General features: G+C 42.0%; 1 protein-coding gene across 1 annotated transcript; it reads right to left on the reverse strand.

Annotated features, from left to right (window-relative positions):
- Positions 1-586: 586 nt before the first annotated feature.
- On the reverse strand, positions 587-22,765 carry LOC105383825. The gene is made up of 10 exons (XM_048625961.1): positions 21,472-22,765; positions 18,688-18,913; positions 18,127-18,289; positions 17,487-17,647; positions 16,983-17,149; positions 16,244-16,384; positions 15,722-15,886; positions 3,790-4,015; positions 3,369-3,525; positions 587-2,928 (listed from the first exon to the last, which is right to left on the reverse strand). The coding sequence occupies exons 1-10, from the start codon at positions 22,276-22,278 to the stop codon at positions 1,443-1,445; spliced, it is 3,699 nt and encodes a 1,232-aa protein (XP_048481918.1). The 5' UTR covers positions 22,279-22,765; the 3' UTR covers positions 587-1,442.
- Between the last annotated feature and the right edge of the window lie 49 nt (positions 22,766-22,814).

Genomic DNA, 22,814 nt, shown 5'->3' on the forward strand with positions numbered 1-22,814 from the left:
ATTAATTAATATTTACCTATTCTCATATTTTATACATTCTATGTATAGAAGGTAATTTCATATTTTGTCGTATATAATAAGTTAATAAAACTTTTTTTTATAAAATACTCTCTTTAAAACATTAGGCATTTTTAAGGCTAATGTAGTATTGAAACAATATTTGGTGGTATTCATGGGTGTCTTCTCTTATTTAACGTCAAGTACATAAAATATTAATTTATAAAAGCACTTTGTACTTGGCTTGATCTATTTCAATGTATTACAAATAATAATTAATATAAAGGACATAAACGAATTTAAAATAATTTCAAAATGAACATAATAAGGATCAATAATTATTTGGTTATTCAGTTGGAAAGGTAAAAAGTATAAAAACATATTAAAGTTATTAAGTAAAAAATATTATAAATTCCTCATTGTACAAATAAACAAACAGATACAAGGCAAACAAAGATACAAAGTACACTTAGTGTGAGTTGCACCATTTAACTTTAACTATTACAAACGTCAAATCCCTTGACGAGAGAGATCAATCTTCAAGAGATTTGACGTTTGTAATAGTTAAAGTTAAATGGTGCAACCCACCCTTAGCATCGAAGACTATTTGTAGTTTTAAATTGAAACTATTTCAATGCAATAACAAGTCGGAAGTAAGTTATCAACAGTTCATTAGAGCTAAATCTGAAACCAACGATAGAAGGAATGTTTTCTTATCTCTGATAGTATGGAAACAAAATATCTATATATATTTCAATTATAAACTTTGCTAGTCAGATCCATACAATTAATAAAACGCTGTTAACTACTAACACGATAGAACTTCTACCAGTGGCACTTAAGCTTAAGATCGCGTGCTGTACTTGGCCCAGAATAGTGTCGATTCCAACGAAAACTACAAGTTACCATGTTCGACTGTTTTTTACTAAAATCTTGAAATAATGTGAATTAAAACAAATTTTGGCAGCGACTTGACATTAATTGGTTTTGGCATCCAAACTTTATATAAAATCTGTAGGCGATTATAATTAACACTAATTTGAGGGAAATTTATCTAAAGCTTATACTTATAATAATTTTCATAATCTTCCTAACAGATTATAGGCTGCAACATAATTTGAAAGTATTCCTAGCATCATTTACTCTTAAAAATATTTACGGCTAACTTATTTACAACCTCTATACGGGAATTGTTCATCCTATCTTATAAATTACACGATCTAACAGCAGCGTCCGTTAGTGCGGACGACGCGGCTCCGGCACTCGGCCAGCACACGCTGTAAGGTCACTCGGTGTACTTACCCATCTATATCATATTGCAGTGAGCTCCAAACGTGAACTGTTCACTAACAGACGCTTTGCACAACAACTCGTAACAACTTATAAAGTTTATCGAAGTGTCGTCCTCGGTAAGTCAGTCTCGGGCCGGGGCGCGGCGCGGGGCGTCAGTCCACGCGCGACGTCTCGTTGTAGTTGTCGTCGATGAAGTTCTGTATGTGTCCCTGGTGGCCGATGTGCGCGCTCAGCGAGTCGAAGCTGAGCGAGGCGGGGTCGAGGAAGGGGTTGTGCATGTGCGGGGCGTGCGGCGGCTCCACGCGGTACTGGCCCAGGCTCCAGGGGTCGTCGGCGGGCGGCGGCGGCGCGTGCTGCAGCGGCGGGGAGCCGAAGATGAGCGACTCGATGGCGGCGGCCGCGTTGCTGCTGAGGAACTTGTCGATGCCCCACGCGGCCACGTCGTCGGCGGGCGGCGCGGGGCGCGGCGGCGCGCGGTACTGCGGGCCGGGGCTGGCGAGGCTGGCGGGGTGCGGGGAGTAGGGCGCGGGGTGCGGGGAGTAGGGCGCCGGCTGCTTGGTGAGCGGGCTGTAGTTGCCGGAGCTCCACGCGCCGCTCGACTTCTGCACGTCCTGCTTCACGATCTGGCTGGTGTCGGGGCTGGGCTGCGCGGAGTAGGGGCTGGGCTGGGACGAGTAGGGGCTGGGCTGCGTGGAGTAGGGGCTGGGCTGGGCCGAGTACGGGCTGGGCTGCGCGGGGCTCGGCTGCGTGGAGTAGGGGCTGCGCTGCGAGAACTGGCTCTCGCGCGGCATGGGGCTGTAGCTGCCGTAGTTCCAGCTGTTCGGCGTCTTCATGTTGTCTTGTTTGATGCTCGGCATGTTTTCGGGGCTGAGCTTGTTCTCTTGTGACGTGGTCGGGCTGCATTGTTCGATTTGGTTTTTGTATTTTAGTTTCCCATGGCTCTCTACTCTGTTGAGGGGGCTCGCCTCGGACTTGTGCGTGGGGGTGGTCTTGAACTGTCCGAGCCCCCAGCAGGCGGCGGCGGGCGGCGCGTCGGGGCTGGCGCGCAGGCGGCTGTCCGGGCGCGCCACGGGGCTGTAGTGCGGGCTGCCCACGTCCGTCTTGGACGTCTCCGAGCGCGGTGTGGATGACGAGTCTGGTTTAGATTGTATTATAGGACTTGCGAGTTTAGTTTCTGATGGAGATGTTAGGTTGGAGTCCTTGCTGGCAATCGACTCGACGGACTTGCAGTCGGGCGAGGTCTTGCTCGTGGAGTTGTTCTTCGCCAGATCAGACTCCGCCGGAGTCCTCGGTTCCTGGAATATCGAGGACGTCGATTTGTCCTCCACTTTAATTGCTTTGGTACTGGAACTATCACTGTTTTTCGGGGAGTCTTCGGGTGCGGATTCTGTTTTGGAATCGGGCTCTGTTTTTTCGGTTTTCTTTTCTGATTTTTCTTTTTCTTCTTTGGCTTTTTTAAGTTTTTCCGGGTCGAAGCTGTCCTTGAGGTCCTGCAGCTCCTTGCCCGCGTAGAGCCGCTTCATGCCGCGGGGCAGCGCGCGGCACGAGCTCAGGTTCAACGACTCTATGTGCGGACATTTCAGGAGAACCTTCTTGATGGGTTCCAGAGACACTGCCGAGCCGCACAAGTTGAGGATCCTAGAATGAAACAGAATGTTAGTTTATTAGAATGTATAACTATGTGTTTGTTTCACGTACTTATAATTTGGTAATAAAGGTGGCCTATGGAAACAGACGAAAATCCGCAGGATGTCTACCAACCAAGCACAGCTCGCTACAGTTTAATACCACTCTGCCTACCCGGCTAGGAGATGGCTCACCTGAGGCGGCTCTGCGCGGTGTCGGCCAGCGCGGCCACGGCGTCGTCCAGCACGCGCGCGCAGCTCGCCCACGACAGGTCCAGCTCTATGCGGCTGTAGCACTGCCTACCCGGCTAGGAGATGGCTCACCTGAGGCGGCTCTGCGCGGTGTCGGCCAGCGCGGCCACGGCGTCGTCCAGCACGCGCGCGCAGCTCGCCCACGACAGGTCCAGCTCTATGCGGCTGTAGCACTGCCTACCCGGCTAGGAGATGGCTCACCTGAGGCGGCTCTGCGCGGTGTCGGCCAGCGCGGCCACGGCGTCGTCCAGCACGCGCGCGCAGCTCGCCCACGACAGGTCCAGCTCTATGAGGCTGTGGGACCACTTCTCGCAGATGAGTTCTAGGCACGCGCTCTTTTGACGCAGGATGTTGCAGCCTGCAAGTGTAGTGAAAATATGTTAATGCGTGTTTAGTCTGGCTGGACAGTCTGGTTGTCTGTGTTTTTTTTTTCGAATAACAACAACATAGAGAGAGATGAGAGATGCATTAGTAGGTAGATCATATTTTAAAGAGCTATAAAATAAAGAAAAAACATATTTTTCTGAATCTACGAAGCACCAAATTCTACAAATACAATAAAATATAAATGGATTACGAATAAAGCAAGAAAACATCAAAAATAAAATACTAAGTTACATACCTCCCAAAAACAAATGCTGCAGATCCCACGCCGGCACCCTGACTAATCCCGAATCAGTTAGCTGCTGCAGGTTCCTAAGGTCCAATAGGCGCAGCCGCGTGGCGCCGCGGACCAATCGCGAGAGAGCTTCGTCGCCGAGCTTGTACTCGCCGACGGCTACTCGCTCGGTCGCCGCCTCCGCCGCTATGGATAGCTCTTCTAGGTGCTCCCACCCGGTTATTTCCATCTGGGGGTGGTTGGAGTGGGTTATATTATGCTATTTAATGATTGCCACATAGTAAATAGTAGGTAGTGGTGCCAATTGCCAGTAACAGGCAAGCGACTACTGCGCACTACTGACGTGGCTTCGTGTATCCTAGGAGCCATGAGGAGGATGTCATTGGTAAGTAATATTATTATTTTTTCTGGCATTTATTGACGGGCCATCAATACATATATACCAATGACAAAAGAATAAAGAGAGGACCTGGCATAAAAATCGGTACTTAAAAATATATCGTCGTCTCTTTTTAACTTATTGGTGTTATCCTACGTAAAAAAGGACAACAGTAGTTTTGTCTTTGCCTAAAATTAGAACATTGCGACCGATCGCCATGTTGATTGACATCCAAACACAAGGTACTTCAGCTGTCAAACAATTTGTTTGTTTACATTTTTCAAGAAAAAAGCCGCCATTTTAATTGACACCAAAGTTTAGGTAGGCGCATTTTTTTCGTGGATATGCCATGTCCTCTCTTTATTCTTTTGTCAATGATATATACATCACACATCATAGAATAAAGAGACTAGCAAAGCTGGTGTACTTGTTATTCTATGTCACACATATATACTCCGCCAGGGTCTGGTTGGCTACTAGCCGATGATGATAGATTGTTGATAAATGATAAAACTGTATGTATAAGTTTACCGGAGTTTATTGGGAGAAATAATTACTTGATACTATTTCTAAATGATAATGAGTGACGCGCGACGTGATTGATGTCTACAAACGTACTGAAAGTAATGAAATTAGGTTAAAGTGTAAAATGATGATGCGGCGAAATGATGTGCTGTTGCTGTGTGCGTGCCTTGCCCGTACATGCTCCCGGGGGCGGAATAGGAGAGAGAAAATGATTTGATGACCTTACTTTAACATGGTGATTGACAAACATCTTTAAAGTTAAAATATATTTTACTTGATTACCTAGTTTAACTCAAAAGATTATATATTCTATTCTTATTTGAAATTAATATAAAGTAATTCCCAGATTAGTTTATCTATTTCTAAATAAGTACTAAGTATGATAAAGTCTCTAAATTGTTGCTTCAATTCTAGGAAAAAATACTTTATTACGGATAGGCGACGAGCCTTTATCTAACTGACTACAACCCGGATTTTCCACTGTAGGCACGATTTGCCTTTCACTAATATTGCCTTTATCACTGATCATTTCACTTGAAATATCGACAACCGTGTTATCACATTCACTGAATGTTTTCATGCTGATGCACTGACACTGACGCCTCGGTGAGGGCGTCGGTCCGGCGGGGGCGCGCGCGCGGCGGCAGGCCAGCCCGGCCGCCAGCGCCGCGCCCGCTCCCACGATGCAGTAGATGGCCACGTAGTGGTGCACGTCGTGGTAGGAGACGCCGGCCGCCAGGGTCGCGCTCTCCTTCACCTTCTGTATGTTGTCCCGTATGTCCTCCAACGCCTTGTCTGACTCTTGCGTGTCAATGGTCGGGGGTATGATCGGAACGGTTATATTGATGTAGTTGTTAATCGGCGATAATACAGGGAGACTAATGTCAGCTTTATTATCCACTCTGCTAAGACGCTGTTTATGCCCGTGTAGTATAAAATCATCTGTTTTTATAATACAATTATCGTCTACTGTTAGTAAGCCAGCGCCTGTTATCAGTTCGACGGTAACTTGATCCGAACATATGATTCTCGCCTTTGTATGATTGCATATGAAGAATAGGTGAGTGTTTGGTCTGTTTGTTTGTAACCATTTGTCTTTGCAAAGGTCAATTACATAATTGCACTCATTTGAGGATTTATTCTTTGAACAAAAGGTAAATTCATCTCTAATATGATAAATGGGTCTTGATAGTAGTTGGCAACACAAAATGTCTCCATTGTGCAAGCATGATGTTGCGTCTGTTTCTGTCATCTCGATGTATGTGTCCTTGTGTATGTTAATAGCTACATATTCGGAAGTAGGCACAATACTTAACATGTTATAACTTTGTACCTTCCTTGGTATTGAAGTAATTCTATACAATTCGTAGGAGTCTCTCAGAACTAAAGGCACCTTGATTTCGAAAAATACATAACTTTCTGTGAATCTGGTCTTGATTTTTAACAAGTGATATATCTTTCTTAGGTCAGTCATGGTATTGTCAATGGGTAAGCATAATTCCTTTGATATTTGATTCGAAATAATATTTAATTCTTTCCTTAGTTGGTTTGGAGTTATGATGTGAAAATTGAAAGTTCCTTGATAAATATCTGTAAGGGTGTCTAAAAGCATCTCTTGTATGTTTTTTAAACATTGAATCATATTGGTTGCCGTAATAGCGCCAAGCGCAAACTCATTTACGCTGACTGTGTTTTGCAGTTCCAATTTCACGTTATTTATAGTTTTTTCAAAATTTAAAGTCTGTTGATTGATGAGTTTTTGCTGTTTATTTAATGTGTCTTCTGTTCTCTTTAAGACATTGTACTCTGACTCAATTATAGATGTTTGGTTCTTCCACAATGCTAGTAAGTGGTGTTGATTATCTGACATAAGCATAATATCCTTCTGGTACTGTTCGGCGAACCTCTGATCCAATACGCCGAAGAGCGAGTTCGCGAGATACCCGACACCATCAATGAGTCCGCGGCGCCAGCGCGTGTTCTTATCTGCTTGGGGGAACCCGCTTGTATGTTGACTCAGCAGCATGTCATTGTAGTAATTAAGTTCCGAGTACCCGTGACGTAGTTGTTGTAATATGATGTCGCATGATGAGTGTTTATTTATAATCGAACACATGTTTGTTAAATGATTGATATATTTATTTAATGCATCTAAGCCCTGGTAATATGGATTTATGTCGTAATAGACAACGATCTTCCAATCTTCCTTGATAATTTGAACGTCTTGTAGCTTCGCGAGATAGAGACCTTGGTTATCTCTAAATCTTGTTATGTTTGTAGGAGAGCAATGTATGTTGGGAAGAGTTATTAAGAAAACCATCAGAGTCAGGGCTAATGATGTTAGCTTCTTGCATCCTTTAACTCTTGATTTATATTCAGCTTGCTTATCTTCACTGATCGAGGGCTTAGGGTTCTGTACCTCTGATGCTGAAGATGATGATGAGGTTTGGGATCTGTCTTCTTTGTCGATTGGAAGTACGGCTAACTTCACGATTGGACGTTTTAAGAGGCCGTTTTTCGTCTTAAGCGTCACTACTCGTACATGTCCGTCACTCCCTGGATGTAAGTCAACCACTCGACCCAACGCCCACTTCCCAGGCGGCAAGTTATCTTCCTTGATGATAACTACGTCGTTCATGTTAATGTTGTCTTGTGGTTTTCTCCATTTACTTCTCTTTGATAGTTGAGTAAGATATTCTGATCTCCACCTGTTCCATATATCTGTAAATATCTTTTGTGTTAGTTGCCATCTTGTACGCAAGTCTCTTTCTGTTTCGTATATGGTGAGTGTTGGACCACATGCTAGGAAATGTGCAGGTGTTAGGAAGTCCAAGTCTTCTGGATCTTCTGTTAGAGGGCATAGAGGCCTTGAGTTCATACACGCCTCCAACTGAGCTAACAAAGTGCTGTACTCCTCAAATGTAAGTCTTGTTTCGCCAACTACTCGTTTCAGATGGTGTTTTAGGCTCTTCACAGCAGCTTCCCAAAGGCCTCCTGCAGACGGCCATGAAGGGGCGTTGAAGTGCCAAGTTATCCCCATTTCACTGATTTCTGATATGAAGTTTTGATCAAATTCTTGTTCTATCTTGTTTTTTAGTTCGGTATATTCTTGTTGTAGTACCTTGTTGGCATGTTGAAAGTTTGTGCCGTTGTCTGAATACAGATGGGCAGGTACTGATCGTCGTGCTGCCATCCTGCGCAAGGCTGCTAGGAAGGCTGAGGACGTGAGGTCCGAGACCAGTTCCAGATGCACGGCCTTGGTTACCATGCAAATGAAGACTGCAACGTAACCTTTCATGGTTTTGATGCCACGGCCCTTGTTTGCCTTGATAAAAACGTGGCCTGTGTAGTCTACCCCTGTGTGGTAGAATGGTCTTGATGGGTTTGTTCGAGCTGAGGGTAGATCTCCCATAATCTGATGGTTGTTGTTATTGTTGTGCCTTTTACATTTCACACAGTTGCGAAGCCGTTTCTTGGTGGCTTGAATTCCGCCGAGAAGCCAGTATTTCCGTCTTAGAAAACTGGTTGTCATCCGAGCTCCTCCGTGAAAAGTGTCCTGGTGCGCCTGGTCGATGATGAGATCCGAAAACCGCGTGTTTTTGTCAACAATTATCGGATGTTTCATATTGTATTCAATTTGAGCGTTTTCCAGCCGGCCTCCCACTCTTAAGATTCCCTGTTCATCTAAAATTGGGCACAAGCTGGATAGTTTGCTCTTGCACGAAACTCCTTTCTTCTTTTTTAAATCTTCAATTTCATCTGCGAATTGCTCGTTTTGTACGTACTTGATAATTATTGCTTCCGCTTCGTTTATATCAGTCACTGTTATGAAACCTGAGCTCTTTTTCCATGGTAGGCATTTTCGCACCCGTGCCAACACTCTTATTGCCTTTGCCAATGAGCTAAATTTGTTGAGTAGGTATCCTACAACGTCATAGCCTTCGCTTACTTGTGCGATGTGTACTTGCTTTTGTTTTTTCAACTCCAGCTCTGTAGTGGGGATGGGAATATCTTGATTTTGCTCGTATGTAGGGAGCCATTCTGGACCTCGCCACCAGAGATTGTGTTCCTGAAGCTGATTGACTGTTATTCCTCGGCTGGCGCAATCTGCTGGATTCTCTTGAGACCTGACATATCTCCAGCATTCCGACGGCATCGTGTCTGTTATCTGTGTCACACGATTGGCAACAAAAGCATTCCACTTGTTCGGTTCGCCATTGAGCCACCCTAAAACAACCATCGAATCGACCCAACCATAAATCTTGATGTTTTCGAAGGTGTTTAAGCATTCTTTGATTTTGGCCATTAATCTTGATAGTAGCATCGCGCCACTAAGTTCCAAACGAGGAAGCGTAATATGTTTGTTCACAGGTACTAACTTGGACTTCCCTGCTATAGGTATAACATAAGTTGCACCGTTGTAGATTGTTTTGCAATATACCACACAAGCAAACGCTTTTATGCTTGCGTCGCAAAACCCGTGGAGCTCTACTTCGGAATTTTCTTGTGTTTTTAACCATCTTGGTATTTTAAATAGATCTAAATTGTGTAGATCAACCTTGATTTTCTGCCATTCAGCGGCAATCTCCTCGGACACTTGTTCGTCCCATTGTGCGTCTGATTTCCATGTTTCTTGGAATAATATTTTAAGTTTGGTGGTAATTGGTGTTAGCCATCCTAAAGGATCATAAATTCTGGACATATCTGATAATAAATTCCTTTTTGTTGGTTTGCTTTCGGGCAGTTTTACTGGACTGAATATAAAATTATCATTCTTGGGATTCCAGCCTACTCCTAACGTTTTCGATGACTCAGCCTGCTTGAAGTCAAAGTTTTGTTGTTCATTTGACCTTTCTTGGAGTTCGGTTACATTGGATTTCCACTTCCTGAGATTAAATCCTCCCGCTCTTAAAAGTTTGATCATGTCCTGTTTTAATTGTTTGGCTTCATCCGTAGTATGCGCCCCGTGGCGTGTTTTGAAACTATACAAGGCCAGAACGCAGCCATAGTGTACTAGCACTGTATAGTTTCAAGTGAAAAAAATAAATATTTTACTTGAAAATATACACGATTTGTGCGTACTAATCGCGTATACTTTCAAGTTGGGATTTACTGAATCGTACTTGAAAATATACATTGCTATTACGCATATTGCTTGATTGGCGTACTTGTCGCATATAATTTATAACTACATGCTGATTCTAATTTACTTAACTATTTCGGTAAATGTAAATGACTACAATTGACTTGTTCTGCCTGTCATACCTATAAAATGATAATAAATGAAGATGAACAAGCTCTAATTTGATTTATATTTATAGCAATCATACTTGCAAGTAAGCATACCTACTAATATCTTATTATTTAAATGAATTAAGAGTAATACCTACTACACTCCTGAACGGATAAGACTAGCTTAATGACGCCGTCGGCAATATTAAAGTGCATTTAACAGCGCATCAAAATATTATAATAACCAACTAAAATAGTAAATTTTGATCAAATTTTAAATTTAAAGGTTTAAAAAAATTACGGTCATTTGGTGTTGACTTTTTGCTACTTGGACTTATTCATTGCTCGTGAGTGTAGTAGGTATTACCCTATAGACCTGTTATAGACATATTTTTCATCAAGTTTTGAATTACCGTAAATTGTCTTTTATGAATTGTTCTACACCCTCTTATGAGATAATTTTTACTATTAACAACAGTTCTACAGTTTAATATCAATTTACTTTTTAACTTACGGTGTAAACAAAAAACACGTTACGAAATTAATGCCAAGTGCGGAATGATGATGCGATGTTTAGAAAGCAATAGACTTATTACTATTAGGCATGAAAGAAAGAGAGAGCAACAATTCGAAGCGTGTTTTGAAACTATACAAGGCCAGAACGCACCCATAGTGTACTTGCACTGTATAGTTTCAAGTGAAAAAAAATATTATTTGACTTGAAAATATACACGATTTGTGCGTACTAATCGCGTATACTTTCAAGTTGGGAATTACTGAATCGTTCTTGAAAATATACATTGCTATTACGCACATTGCTTTATTCGCGTACTTGTCGCATATAATTTGTACCTACATGCTGATTCTGATTTGCTTAAATATTTCGGTAAATGTACATGACTACAATTTACTTTATCTGCCTGTCATACTTATAGAATGTTAATAAATAAAGATGAACAAGCTCTAATTTGATTGATAAATTGATATTTATAGCAATCATACTTGCAAGTTACTTACTTATATCTTATTATTTATATGAATTAATAGTAATACACTCACGAGCAATGAAAAAGTTCCAGTGACAATAGCTCGTCGGCAATATTAAAATACATTTAACAGCGCATCAAAATATTATTATAACCAACTAAAAACGTACATTTTGATCAAATTCTAAATTAAATGTTTAAAAAAATTGGGGTAATTTGGTGTTGACTTTTTGCTACTTGGACTTATTTATTGCTCGTGATTGTAGTAGGTGTAGAACAATTCATAAAAGACAATTACGGTGAATTCAAAACTTGATAAAAATAGGTTTGTAATAGGGTAATCTATTACGTATTACGTATTAAGTAGTTAGTGTTACCTGGTAATAGGGTAATCTATTACAAACTTATTTTTATCAAGTTTTGAATTCACCGTAATTGTCTTTTATGAATTGTTCTACACCCTCTTCTCTTTTAATATTTACAACAGTTCTACAGTTTAATTTAAATCAATTTACTTTTTAACTGTACGATGTAAACAAAAAACGCATTAAGAAAACAATGCCAAGTGCGGAATAATGATGCAATGTTTAGAAAGCAATAGACTAATTACTTTTTCGCATGAAAGAAAGAGAGAGCAACAATTCAAAAGGGCTACCTGGTAACTAATCATGTATAGTTTCAAGTGCTCGCATTGCCGCTTGGCACTTGAAAATATACACGATTAGTACGCAGTGGTAACTGCTACAGTATATTTTCAAGCCATAATTTTGGCCCAACTTACTTGAAAATATACGCGATTAGTGCGTAATGGCCTTGTATACTTTCAAGTAAATAATGGCACCATTTTAATTTGAAAATATACGCGAGCAGTCCCAACCTCTGCGTTCTGGCCTTGTATAGTTTCAAAACACGCCAATTCGAAAGGGCTACCTGGTAACTAATCACGTATAGTTTCAAGTGCTCGCATTGCCGCTTGGCGCTTGAAAATATACACGATTAGTACGCAGTGGTAACTGCTGCAGTATATTTTCAAGCCATAATTTTGGCCCAACTTACTTGAAAATATACGCGATTAGTGCGTAATGGCCTTGTATACTTTCAAGTAAATCATGGCACCATTTTAATTTGAAAATATACGCGAGCAGTCCCAACCTCTGCGTTTTGGCCTTGTATAGTTTCAAAACACGCCGCCCCGTGAACTAAGTCATCCATATAAAATGAGTTCTCTAAGATGTCTGGTGCAGGGCTGCCTTGATAATTCTTTCTCTCATCTTGGGCGAGTTGTTTGAGGGTCATCATTGCCAAATATGGGGCGACCTTGAACCCGTAGGTCAAGGTCACGAGCTGGTAATCTTGTAAAGGTTGTGATGGATCATCTCTCCACACTATCCTCTGTAGTTGTTGATCATCGGGGTGCAACAATATTCCTCTATACATTTTCTCAACATCCGCAGTAAATGCATACTGGTATTGTCTCCACTTGATAATGAGACATTGCAGATCCTGTTGTAAATTTGGACCCCGGCACATGAGGTCATTTAAGCTGTATTTTGTTGTTGTGGCTGACGCGGCATTGTACACTACGCGTAGGGGCGAGCTTGTCGATTCGCTACGTAATACGGCATGGTGCGGTAAATAACATGTAGGTAGCTGATTCGGTGTTTTGCTACACGGCATCATATGTCCAAGTGCAATGTACTCGTTCATAAATTGCTTGTACTGTTTCGCAATCTCCGGTTGATTTTGTAATTTTCTTTCTAATTGGTAAAATTGTGCTACGGCTTTGGTCTTGGATTCGCCCAATTTTTCTTGATAGTCCTTTTTCATAGGTAACCTCACCTCGTATCGGCCATCATCTTTTCTTGTTGTGGATGATTTGTATAGCTCAATACACTCTTGATCTTCTAAGGATAATTTTGATGACTCGGTAATTTCTTCTATCTCCCAAAACGACTGAATATCTTGTAAGTTGTTTAGAAAAACATTGCAGTGAAGCGTTTTGACATTCCCACTGAGTATCCACCCGAGTTTAGTTTGTTGCGCAGTCGGCAGATTTGCATTTGTTCTACAAATACCGTCCATAAGTATAACTGAGTATACGTCGGCTCCTAGTAATATATCTACAGGGCGACTATCATAAAACTCCGGGTCTGCTAACTTGATTTGATCGAGGTACGACCAGTCTGGTTTTGAAAATGATGTACTTGGTAAATTTCTTATCAATTGATTCATGATGTAGGCGTCGGTTTCAAACTTGAAGTCACCGACTGTTGATGCGCATTCTATGTTTATCAAACCTTTGCATGAACTTTCTTTCGCGCCTATTCCTGAAATAACGCCGACACATCGCTGTCGTGGAATTTTCAAAATCTGAGCTGCATTTTCTGATATAAGGGATGCTTGTGACCCTTGATCCAGGAGTGCTCGCATGGTATGATAGACTCCATTAACTGCTTTTACCTTGATTAGAGCAGTTGCAAGTAAAGTTTCAGAGCATTTATTTTGCGACACATGTGAACTTTGTACTTGTTCATTCGGTGCATTCACACTTGATTTTGCTTGGTGTGCGTTCGGTGACGTATATGCGCTGTGCAATAATGAATTGTGGTCTCTATTGCACTCACGACACCTATTTTCAGAAATGCATGGTTTTCCTGTGTGTCTATGTAGGCAATTTGGACAAATTTCGTTTTGCAGGACCGTCTTTTTCTTGAGATAAGCGGGCATGTTCAAAAATTTTTGGCAGAAATATATCCCATGATCATTGGTACTACATATAGGGCACTTGAATATCGTAGTACGCGTAGTAGGTATGTGTTGCTTTACCGGCTTTGCGTTCGATACTAGGGCATTGTAATGGTGTGCGGGTTTTTGACTCGCGTGGTATTTTGATATGTTATTGTTGATAAGTGGTTTAGGTGGAGGGTTCTTCTGCTTTGATGTCTCCAAGGTAGTGAATTTAGTCTCTAGGAATTCCATGAAATCAGATAATTTTGGTAACTCTCTTGGCTGTTTTAGTGATTCCATGTCATCGTTATATAACTCAACATCTAATTTTTGAGACAACAGGTATACTAGCAATGGATCCCAGGAAGTAATGTCTATTCCCAGGTTCTTGATGGCATTCAATGATTCGTTGGCTGTATCATGTAGCCTCTTGATGTTGCTGATGGATAAATGTTGCACAGTAGGTACATTCATGAGAGTACCGATAAGTGAAGTGAATATGAGCTTCTTGTTGTCATATCGATGCGCAAGGATCTCCCAACAGACAGAATAATTTTCCGAAGAAATATTGAGATGCTGAATTAAACGTTCTGCTTCTCCCTTGATTTTCGCTTTTAAAAACTGCATCTTTTGAGCGTTTGAAAGGGATGGGTTGTTATGGATTGTCTCTGTAAATAAATCCTTGAAGGATACCCATTGCGAATAGTTCCCGTTAAATGATGGTATTTCTATTTTTGGGGTTGATTTTTCGACATGAGCAACTGACCACATTTTCTTGTTAACGGCCTTCTTCATTTTATTGTAATGAGACTCGTATTCGGTGAACTGCTGTTCATATTCTTGGTTAGACCCGCCAAGTTCACTATCTAATTCCCAATGGAGGCTGTCGATAGCTGACCAACGGATCTGCAAGTTGCGTAGCACATCCTCAAACTCCCACTTCTCTGATACTGAGTCGAGGTCAACGCTGGTAACGGTTCTCATAAACGCCTTAAAATTGCTAGCTTGTTTTTTGAGCATATCCTCTGTTTTGCTGCTGGAGCCCCGGAACGTCGTTGGTTGAATCTGATCTTGGGCTTGCCTCGGCGCCACTGACGGGCTAGGCATAAAAGATGGTGGCTTTATAACTGGTGTCCCAGGCTTGTAACTCTGAATAGTCTCCCTGATTTTGATGTATTTATTCTTTACTTGCTCGTATTGTTGAGAAGTAAAGTAATTATGAGATTTATCTTCGCATGATAATAAATTGATATGATTGTTGTGAAACTCGTTCCAATACTGGTCTAGAGTTTCCAATCGCTTCTGGATGTAGTCCGGTGTCTTGCGGTCGGAACTAGCTTTTTTGAAATTAGTGTAGAGTTGATCAATACCCCCTACCACTTGCTCTTGTGTAGCAATAACATCCTCCAACCTCAACATGGTGATTTGAGTAGAAGAAGATAAATAGAAAAGATCTTACTTGAATCAGACGTCTCCTGGTTTTGTGTGCACCTTGGTATGCACGCTCCCTGATGTCTTTCCGAGCTCCTTGATCAGCTCAGAAAGTGAATGCTGCTGCTTACTGTATATCTTGTGATACAGTAAGAATCCTCCTTAAGTGGCTGAGAACTCCACGTCACTTCACCGGAAACACTGACACGTATCCAGGTCACACGACGCGTGTTTTAGTCCCGCCTGTTCGGAGGCTCGAAGGACCAATGTTCGGGTACTAGCCGATGATGATAGATTGTTGATAAATGATAAAACTGTATGTATAAGTTTACCGGAGTTTATTGGGAGAAATAATTACTTGATACTATTTCTAAATGATAATGAGTGACGCGCGACGTGATTGATGTCTACAAACGTACTGAAAGTAATGAAATTAGGTTAAAGTGTAAAATGATGATGCGGCGAAATGATGTGCTGTTGCTGTGTGCGTGCCTTGCCCGTACAGTTAGCATGTGTTGTGTTTTGCGGTATAATAACACAGGGGTCTAAAAGGCAATCCGGCTAGCTACGTCGCTTAACAAGGCGATTTGTGAAGATATGGACGTATGAAAAGCCCGATTACTAAGACTAGAGTAATCACAAATTCTCCACATACCTGTTGCGAAGTGGTAGCATGCACCAGTATCAGCTGCGCGGAAGCCGCTCGGAACACTCTAAGCTTGGGACACCCCTTCTGTAGCGCTTCCAGTGGGACTGCCCCGGGGTGCGACGTCGCCCGCGCGCCTGATATGTCCAGCACTTCTAGGTTTGGGCAGTGTGACTGTGGAATGTTTTGTTAGTTAGACATTTCTTTATTACTAGCCTTCATTCGAAGGCACTTTCTAAATATAGATTGATTAAAAAACAATAGAGTATTATAGATATGTGTCTTAAGTGTAACTCGCGGTGCGGTCGTGTGTGTTTGTTGAATGCAATTGAAGTAATTCCCTGTTAGTAAATATCTCATAAATATTCATCAGACAACCGATATGAGGTACGCAAAATTGCAAAGCGGCGCGATGCAAGCTCAGAACTCGACCTCACGCTCTCTCCTATGGATCATCTACAAGTAAGATGGAGTTGCCATCTCTCTCCCTTTTATACCAGCCCTTAAACTCCACTATAGTGCTTATCTTACCGCAATAGAGGTGAGTATCTGCTGCAGCGCGCTGAACTTGTTGTGCGCCATGGTGAGGTGCGTGAGTCGTTCGCCGAAGCTCTCGACCAGTCGCGCTATCGACTGCGCCGAGAGACAGGTGCCGGACCCGCCGGTTTCTGACTGAAATAAGAGGTAAAATATTAATAACATATCGTTATGTAGGTATTCGAGGGTGAAGAATCGAAGACCAGTGGGTATACAAGATCTCAAATACATATTTTTTAACAGACAAGCGTAGAAAGAGTCGCCCACGAACGGTTGCCGTTAGTGGTTGATAGTGATAATGGATGACTGGGGCTAATGTCTATACATTAAATTTTACCGTTAGTTAGTATCGCAGCAAGCTGGGTTTCCTCTCTTGTCGAAACAAGACTAGTAGGTGGCGCCACCCACTAGTCAGTAGACACTGGTCGCTGATTGGCTAGTACGTACAGTGTGCGAGAGGTCGAGGCGGCGCAGGCGCGGCAGGGCGGCCAGCAGCTCGTGCAGCTGCTCCGCGGCGAGGCGGCTCCAGCCCGCCACGCTCAGCTCACTACTAGTCAGTAGACACTGGGCGCTGATTGGCTAGTACGTACAGTGTGCGAGAGGTCGAGGCGGCGCAGGCGCGGCAGGGCGGCCAGCAGCTCGTGCAGCTGCTCCGCGGCGAGGCGGCTCCAGCCCGCCACGCTCAGCTCACTACTAGTCAGTAGACACTGGGCGCTGATTGGCTAGTACGTACAGTGTGCGAGAGGTCGAGGCGGCGCAGGCGCGGCAGGGCGGCCAGCAGCTCGTGCAGCTGCTCCGCGGCGAGGCGGCTCCAGCCCGCCACGCTCAGCTCGCGCAGCCCGGGCGCGTACTCCGCCAGGCACGCCAGCACCCAGCTCACGTTCACCACCTTCCAGTGGGCTGTGGGAGAGAGGCATCATTAGAGGTTATAAGGATTTCTATATAGGAGTTATAGGTTATAGGAATCTGTAGGGTTGAAGTTTGTAGGCTTAACTTTGCCATAAAAGACAGAATATTATGACGTGATCTAAATTTTTCTTTAGCTTGAATAATTTCACTTGACCTTTGTCCCTATTAGTAGCTTTGATATTTATTTTCTTTTTTTGTCCTATGAGATAGAGTGAAAGACTGAGTGTACGTACACAAAATGTAGTATTTCTCCTGTAGGTAGACTAAGCTTACAGATCAAATACAGATTTTCTCCAACCATGAAAATTTAATGTAGAAAAATACTCACATATATTGAGCGTGTGACACCTCGACAGTCTGTTCTCGAGCAGCCACACGAGCTTGAAGTCGGTCTTGCACTTCTCGCTGGTGTACTGCGCCAGGTCCACGTTGCGCCACAGCTGCGGCTTGCAGCTCACCGAGTGCCACAGCTTGCACACTCTGCCGAGCCTGCAATAGACGACATGAGTTATATGTAGAAGTAGAAGGATTGGAAAAGTTCCCGAATCGAAATGTTCTCTTGGCTGTTGGCCGGCATTAAGGTGTATAAAACAAAAGATTGGCGATAGAATCAGAATTGCATGTATGCCACAGAGTATAACATAAATATTAAAGCACAGGGACTTGGGTATAAGTGTTATAACTGCCGTTGAGTTCTATACAACAAAAAGAAATGTGCCCTAAAGTTAGAAGTCACAATAATTATTGAAAAATCTTTACACATTCGCGGATCTGCATTGGCACAATACAGGGATTTAAAAGATGTAAACATCATAAATGTTTTTTTACAACAACCAGATTGCACCCCGAAAACGGGTCAAGGATCACTAAAATGCCAAACACATTGGAAAGCATCTTACATGTTTTACTGCTAATTGAATTTTTGCATATCAATATGAATATTAAGCATAAAATGAGTCTTTTAATACCTGATGACGGCCGGCAGGGTGCCTTGCATGTTGACGACGTGGTCGAATATTAACGTGAGCACTTCCTCGGGCATCGTGGCCCACGGGCTCTGCGGGCCGGAGTCCTGTGGCGCCGCCGCACTCGCGCTCTGCACCTTACTTCGTTCAGTCTTTTCACTTTTACCTGAAACGTTTTATACGTTATTAAATAAAAAAATATTCAGTACTTCCGGATCTACGATGTGCTTAGTAGTAAAAGGATGTTTCACACGTATCATCACATTGCCTGATATCTATTGAGCAAGCAGAAAGAGATGATGAGTTTTGGTGGTCTGATAAATTGGTGATGATGATGATGATAAACATGGATGAACCTACTTCCGGATCATGAGGTCGCGGTTAGCAAGCATTTATGTGATAAAACTCTATCTCTATGTATTAATGTAAGTATAGCCCACAAATACATAGATAGAGATATGGTAGTGGACACAGCTGACACCCATATTATGTATAGACTCTTCTTAGTTTAACCTAGATGTTTAGGATACAAATCGATTTATTTAAAAAAAATGAGAACTTTACCCCTATTCCTAGTCCTCTTGGCTTTAGGCGGCGGATGCCTCGGCTTGGGCGCCGCCACGGTAATAGCGGCTGCCGTATCCCCCTTGGAAGGGTTGTATTCTTCTCCGGAGCTCTCGCTGGCCACTGGCGACGCCGCTCGCTTCTTCTTAGACTTCCTCTGTCCAATGTCAGCTATTGAGAGCGGCGCTGGCGGGAATTGTACCGGCAATGATGTGTTGTTTGTTACCTGTGGAATGTCAGTTATGTGGTTATTATAAAATGTTTAAATTAAAGGGTTGGAGAGTGACTAATGACGAAGTACCATATTAGGCATATCTCATCATCATCATCATCATTATGACCCATCTCCCCCCACTGCTGGGCCACGGGTCTCCTTCCAATGAAGAAGGGTTTTAGGCCTAGTCTAGCCTAGGTATACCTATTAAATTTTAATACTGATATTTACAAATAATAAGAAAATACAGAAGTGTTTTAAGGTGCTGCAAATCTTGTACTGTAATTATTTAATTTTACAGTTGTATTTTACATCATTAGGTTACCTACATATGATAATGTTACGATTAAGAGTTAAGACAATAAGTTTCAACTTTGCTAGCTTATCTCTCATATCAGAAATAATAAATGATTAACATCTTTCATGAATCTCATTACATAATAAAGAGAAAGCCTTATGCAGAAACCAGTTGTAGTCTTGCATTAGCTATTCCATAGATTTTAAGTATATTTTTATGACATGAGGGATCACACAGGGTTCACAGGACAGAATAGCTTATCCCAATTATAATCAGGTTATTGGTAAAGATTTGTAGACAAATATTTACTTATTGATTTATCTAATTGTTTATTGCACAAATATAATATTAAGGTGTAAAAGCTAGACTAAATGCCAAAAGCATTTTCTGCCAATCAACCTACAGGAGGTACAGGAAAACTAGTAAAAAGGTGCTGCTATGTAGGAGTTGAGTAAGACACACACGCACTCACGCCTTGTACTAATGTACTCGGGTTCCGCTCATCTCGCATAATCTTTATTGACCAAAACTCATTTCGCATAACTCGTATGGTCTAAACTTTTTTGGCCGAACCATCACTTTGCCAAGACTTATGTGGCATAAGGCTCGTTTCGTCTAAAACTCTTTAGGCACAATCTTTAAACACCTAAGTTTCGTTTGCTCAAATTTATGTTCGTCTATACCTATGTATAATCTTGTTTCTCGCAATGTTATCTTAATAAATAATATATTAAGTATGTAGTAAATGTACAAATTGTGGTATTTTTCTCCTACATCTCGAAAATCACGATATTGTATGATCAAAAAATCGAAAGTTAACGACCAATATAATTATTACAAACCCCATGAGATCGAAACCTAAAAAATAGGTGCGACGACGAGCAAAGCGAGGAGGAGCGTGTTAGGTGCACATGTTCATCAAAACCAAAGCGGAGCGTTTTCCAAACAGCGGAAACAATACAAGGCACCAGTTTCCGCTATGTAGGGAGACGCTCCGTCAAAGTTAAAGCCAAACGAATATTATTACTTTGTATAAACCTAATAAACGTATGCCATAGCATTATTAGGCTATTCAAGATTTGGCCATACCATTATTAGGCTAAACAATGTTATGCGAAATAACTTTTTACTAAACGAGATTTATGCCATACGATTTTCGGCGTAACGAGACTTCGACCAAACGTTACTATGCAATACGAGATTAGGCAAATAAATCTTATGCCAAAAAAGGTAGAACCAATGTACTCCCTTGCGGGGTAGGCAGAGGTGCATTGCTGCACCCACTTTTCGCCAGAGTGTTATGTTAGTCCCAATGTAATAGGGGGCGGGCCTATTGCCATTTTACGGGCACATCCAAGACCCGAGAACAAATACCTGTGTTTAAACAAATATCTGCCCCAGCCGGGAATCGAACCCGGGACCATCGGCTCAGTAGTCAGGGTCACTAACCACTACGCCATTCGGTCGTCTGAGTTGAGTAAGAACTTTTCAATTAACTGGATATCAAGTTCTATGTAGGTATGTTGGTAGGATCCTGGAGGCACCAATATATATCTAAGCAAATGGTATAAGTAAGACTAATGTCATAATATAAAACTAAAACTATTGTGTAAGTACATAAAATATGCTTGAGATTAAATTAAAATGTTGATAAGTGCAGGATGTATGAATGAGTGTATAAAATAGATTACTACATTATATTATGTGATGTACGTGTATAGTATTCAGTAATAGTGTGTCTTGCTGCCCCACATATTGTTCTTATCTTAGGGTACAGATGTTTAAGATGCAGAAAGAGGGATTAGTTGTAGTGATTAGTGTGTAGGTATTATTCAATAATGTTAAGTGAACATTTAATTTCATTTAATATCACTCTAGTTTTAATCTCTGGAGGATCTCTTAGGTACCACATTAAATTCTCTGGAGGCAGGAGGATATTACAAGTTTGGGTAGGACACAGAATGTTGATCAAATAATGTATAAAAATTTGATGCAACATTGATAAAACTATGTGGACAGTTGGTCACTATAATTTACTATAATTGGCTGATCTAAATACAGCAATGAGACTATTACTTTCATTATAATAATAGCATCACATAAATAGCATGATGTTAAATTGACATTCTAGTAATTGTGAAAAGATGTGGGTTGGTTGGAGAATGGGAGTATGTGATATACTGAAAAGAATGGAATATCTTGGCTTACTCTAAAGCTAAGAAGTAGAGTCTACCTGTAAAAGAGATGAAAGTTATAGAATAGAATCACTTACCACTTCATGAATACTTGTTCTCTTAATTTTAATTTTCATAGTTCCTCCAACAATCTGGCTATGATAAGTTGGTTTTGATTCAGACTTTTTAGACTTCTTTTTACTTTTAGAACTGCAAATGTCTAGCATGGAGCGAGGTTTACCACTACATGGTGTCACAGCATGGGCACGAGTCCTTCGCTCTTTATTAGAGTCTTTTGATTTACTTTTTTTAGTTTTTAATTGACTAAGTTCATGACTGTAAGGTTTACCACTTTGACGCGGAGCACTGATTAAAGGTAACTTTAAAATGCACTTGTTTAGCACTTCATCCTCGGAGCTGTCCTCATCCTCCAGTTCCTCCTCCACCGCCTCCTCCTCACTCTCCTGACACTCACTACTGCTCACTAAATTTAAGTTTTTCCCACCTTTCACTTTTGATGGCACTACACTATGTGAACTAGTCCTGTGAGGTTTCCATTCACTACTAGAACTCTTTCTCTTTTTACTTTTTTTTGGAGGAGAGCCGTTGACGGCAGGCAAGGGCTTGCTGCGCCGTGAGGACTGCTTGTGCTTCCGGTGGCGGTTCCAGGTGGAGGGCAGGGCGCCATTGGAAGCCTGGACCTTCTGCTTGGCGATCTCGTCGATGCTCTGCTCGAAGTCGGTCTCGAGCTTGACGCAGGAGACGTCGTCCAGGTCGGGCTCGCTGGCGGAGTCGCCCGCGGCCGAGCTCGCCTGGCTCTCCTGGGGGAACAGGTCCTTGCGCACGGACAGCCGCAGCGCGCGCTCCCCGCCCCCGCCCGCGCCCTCCGCCCCAGGCGACGACATGCCAGCGCCGCCCGCAGCCCTCACCGACCACTTCTATAAACCGCTCACCTGTCCGTCGCGAGGTAAACAATCAGTTTGACACATCACATTTTCACTTTTTGTGCTAGAGCAATGAACCGATTGTTACGCGAATCTACGTCTGTGACTTATATTTTCGATGTTGCTGGCATGGAACATTGTTGTTTCTTGTGATTTCACTCTTTGTGACAGTTCAAAGCATCTTTTTTTCTTCACGTAGTATTCGCATTTTAGGTCATCCATGTTCATGTAACGTTGTGATTGCGAAAAACAATGTATGGAACATTTTCACTGTCACTTTTGAATATATCTTGAACACAATCTTACAATTTGCACATTTGTGAAGGTATAAGACATACTATACATTAATTCTTTAATTATTTTCGTCGACGACGAGTTGATGAAAACTGTTGACCTTGTTTAGAAGCTTTGTAATGTTTTAAAATTGTCCTCGAAAGATGGCAGGCAAAGCGTTTTGTCATATAGTGAGTACATGCAGCAGTTAACTGTTGAATTAG

Source organism: Plutella xylostella, chromosome 15, assembly GCF_932276165.1.
Source record: "Plutella xylostella chromosome 15, ilPluXylo3.1, whole genome shotgun sequence".
Classification (NCBI taxonomy): domain Eukaryota; kingdom Metazoa; phylum Arthropoda; class Insecta; order Lepidoptera; family Plutellidae; genus Plutella; species Plutella xylostella.

Excerpts from the sequence above, each read along its gene's own strand:
- LOC105383825 (XM_048625961.1), bottom strand. The coding sequence starts at position 22,278 with ATGTCGTCGCCTGGGGCGGAGGGCGCGGGCGGGGGCGGGGAGCGCGCG. Across the intron at positions 18,914-21,471 it reads GAACAAGTATTCATGAAGTG|GTAACAAACAACACATCATT; the intron begins GTAAGTGATTCT and ends GACATTCCACAG. Across the intron at positions 4,016-15,721 it reads ATGCTACCACTTCGCAACAG|ATGGAAATAACCGGGTGGGA; the intron begins GTATGTGGAGAA and ends AACCACCCCCAG.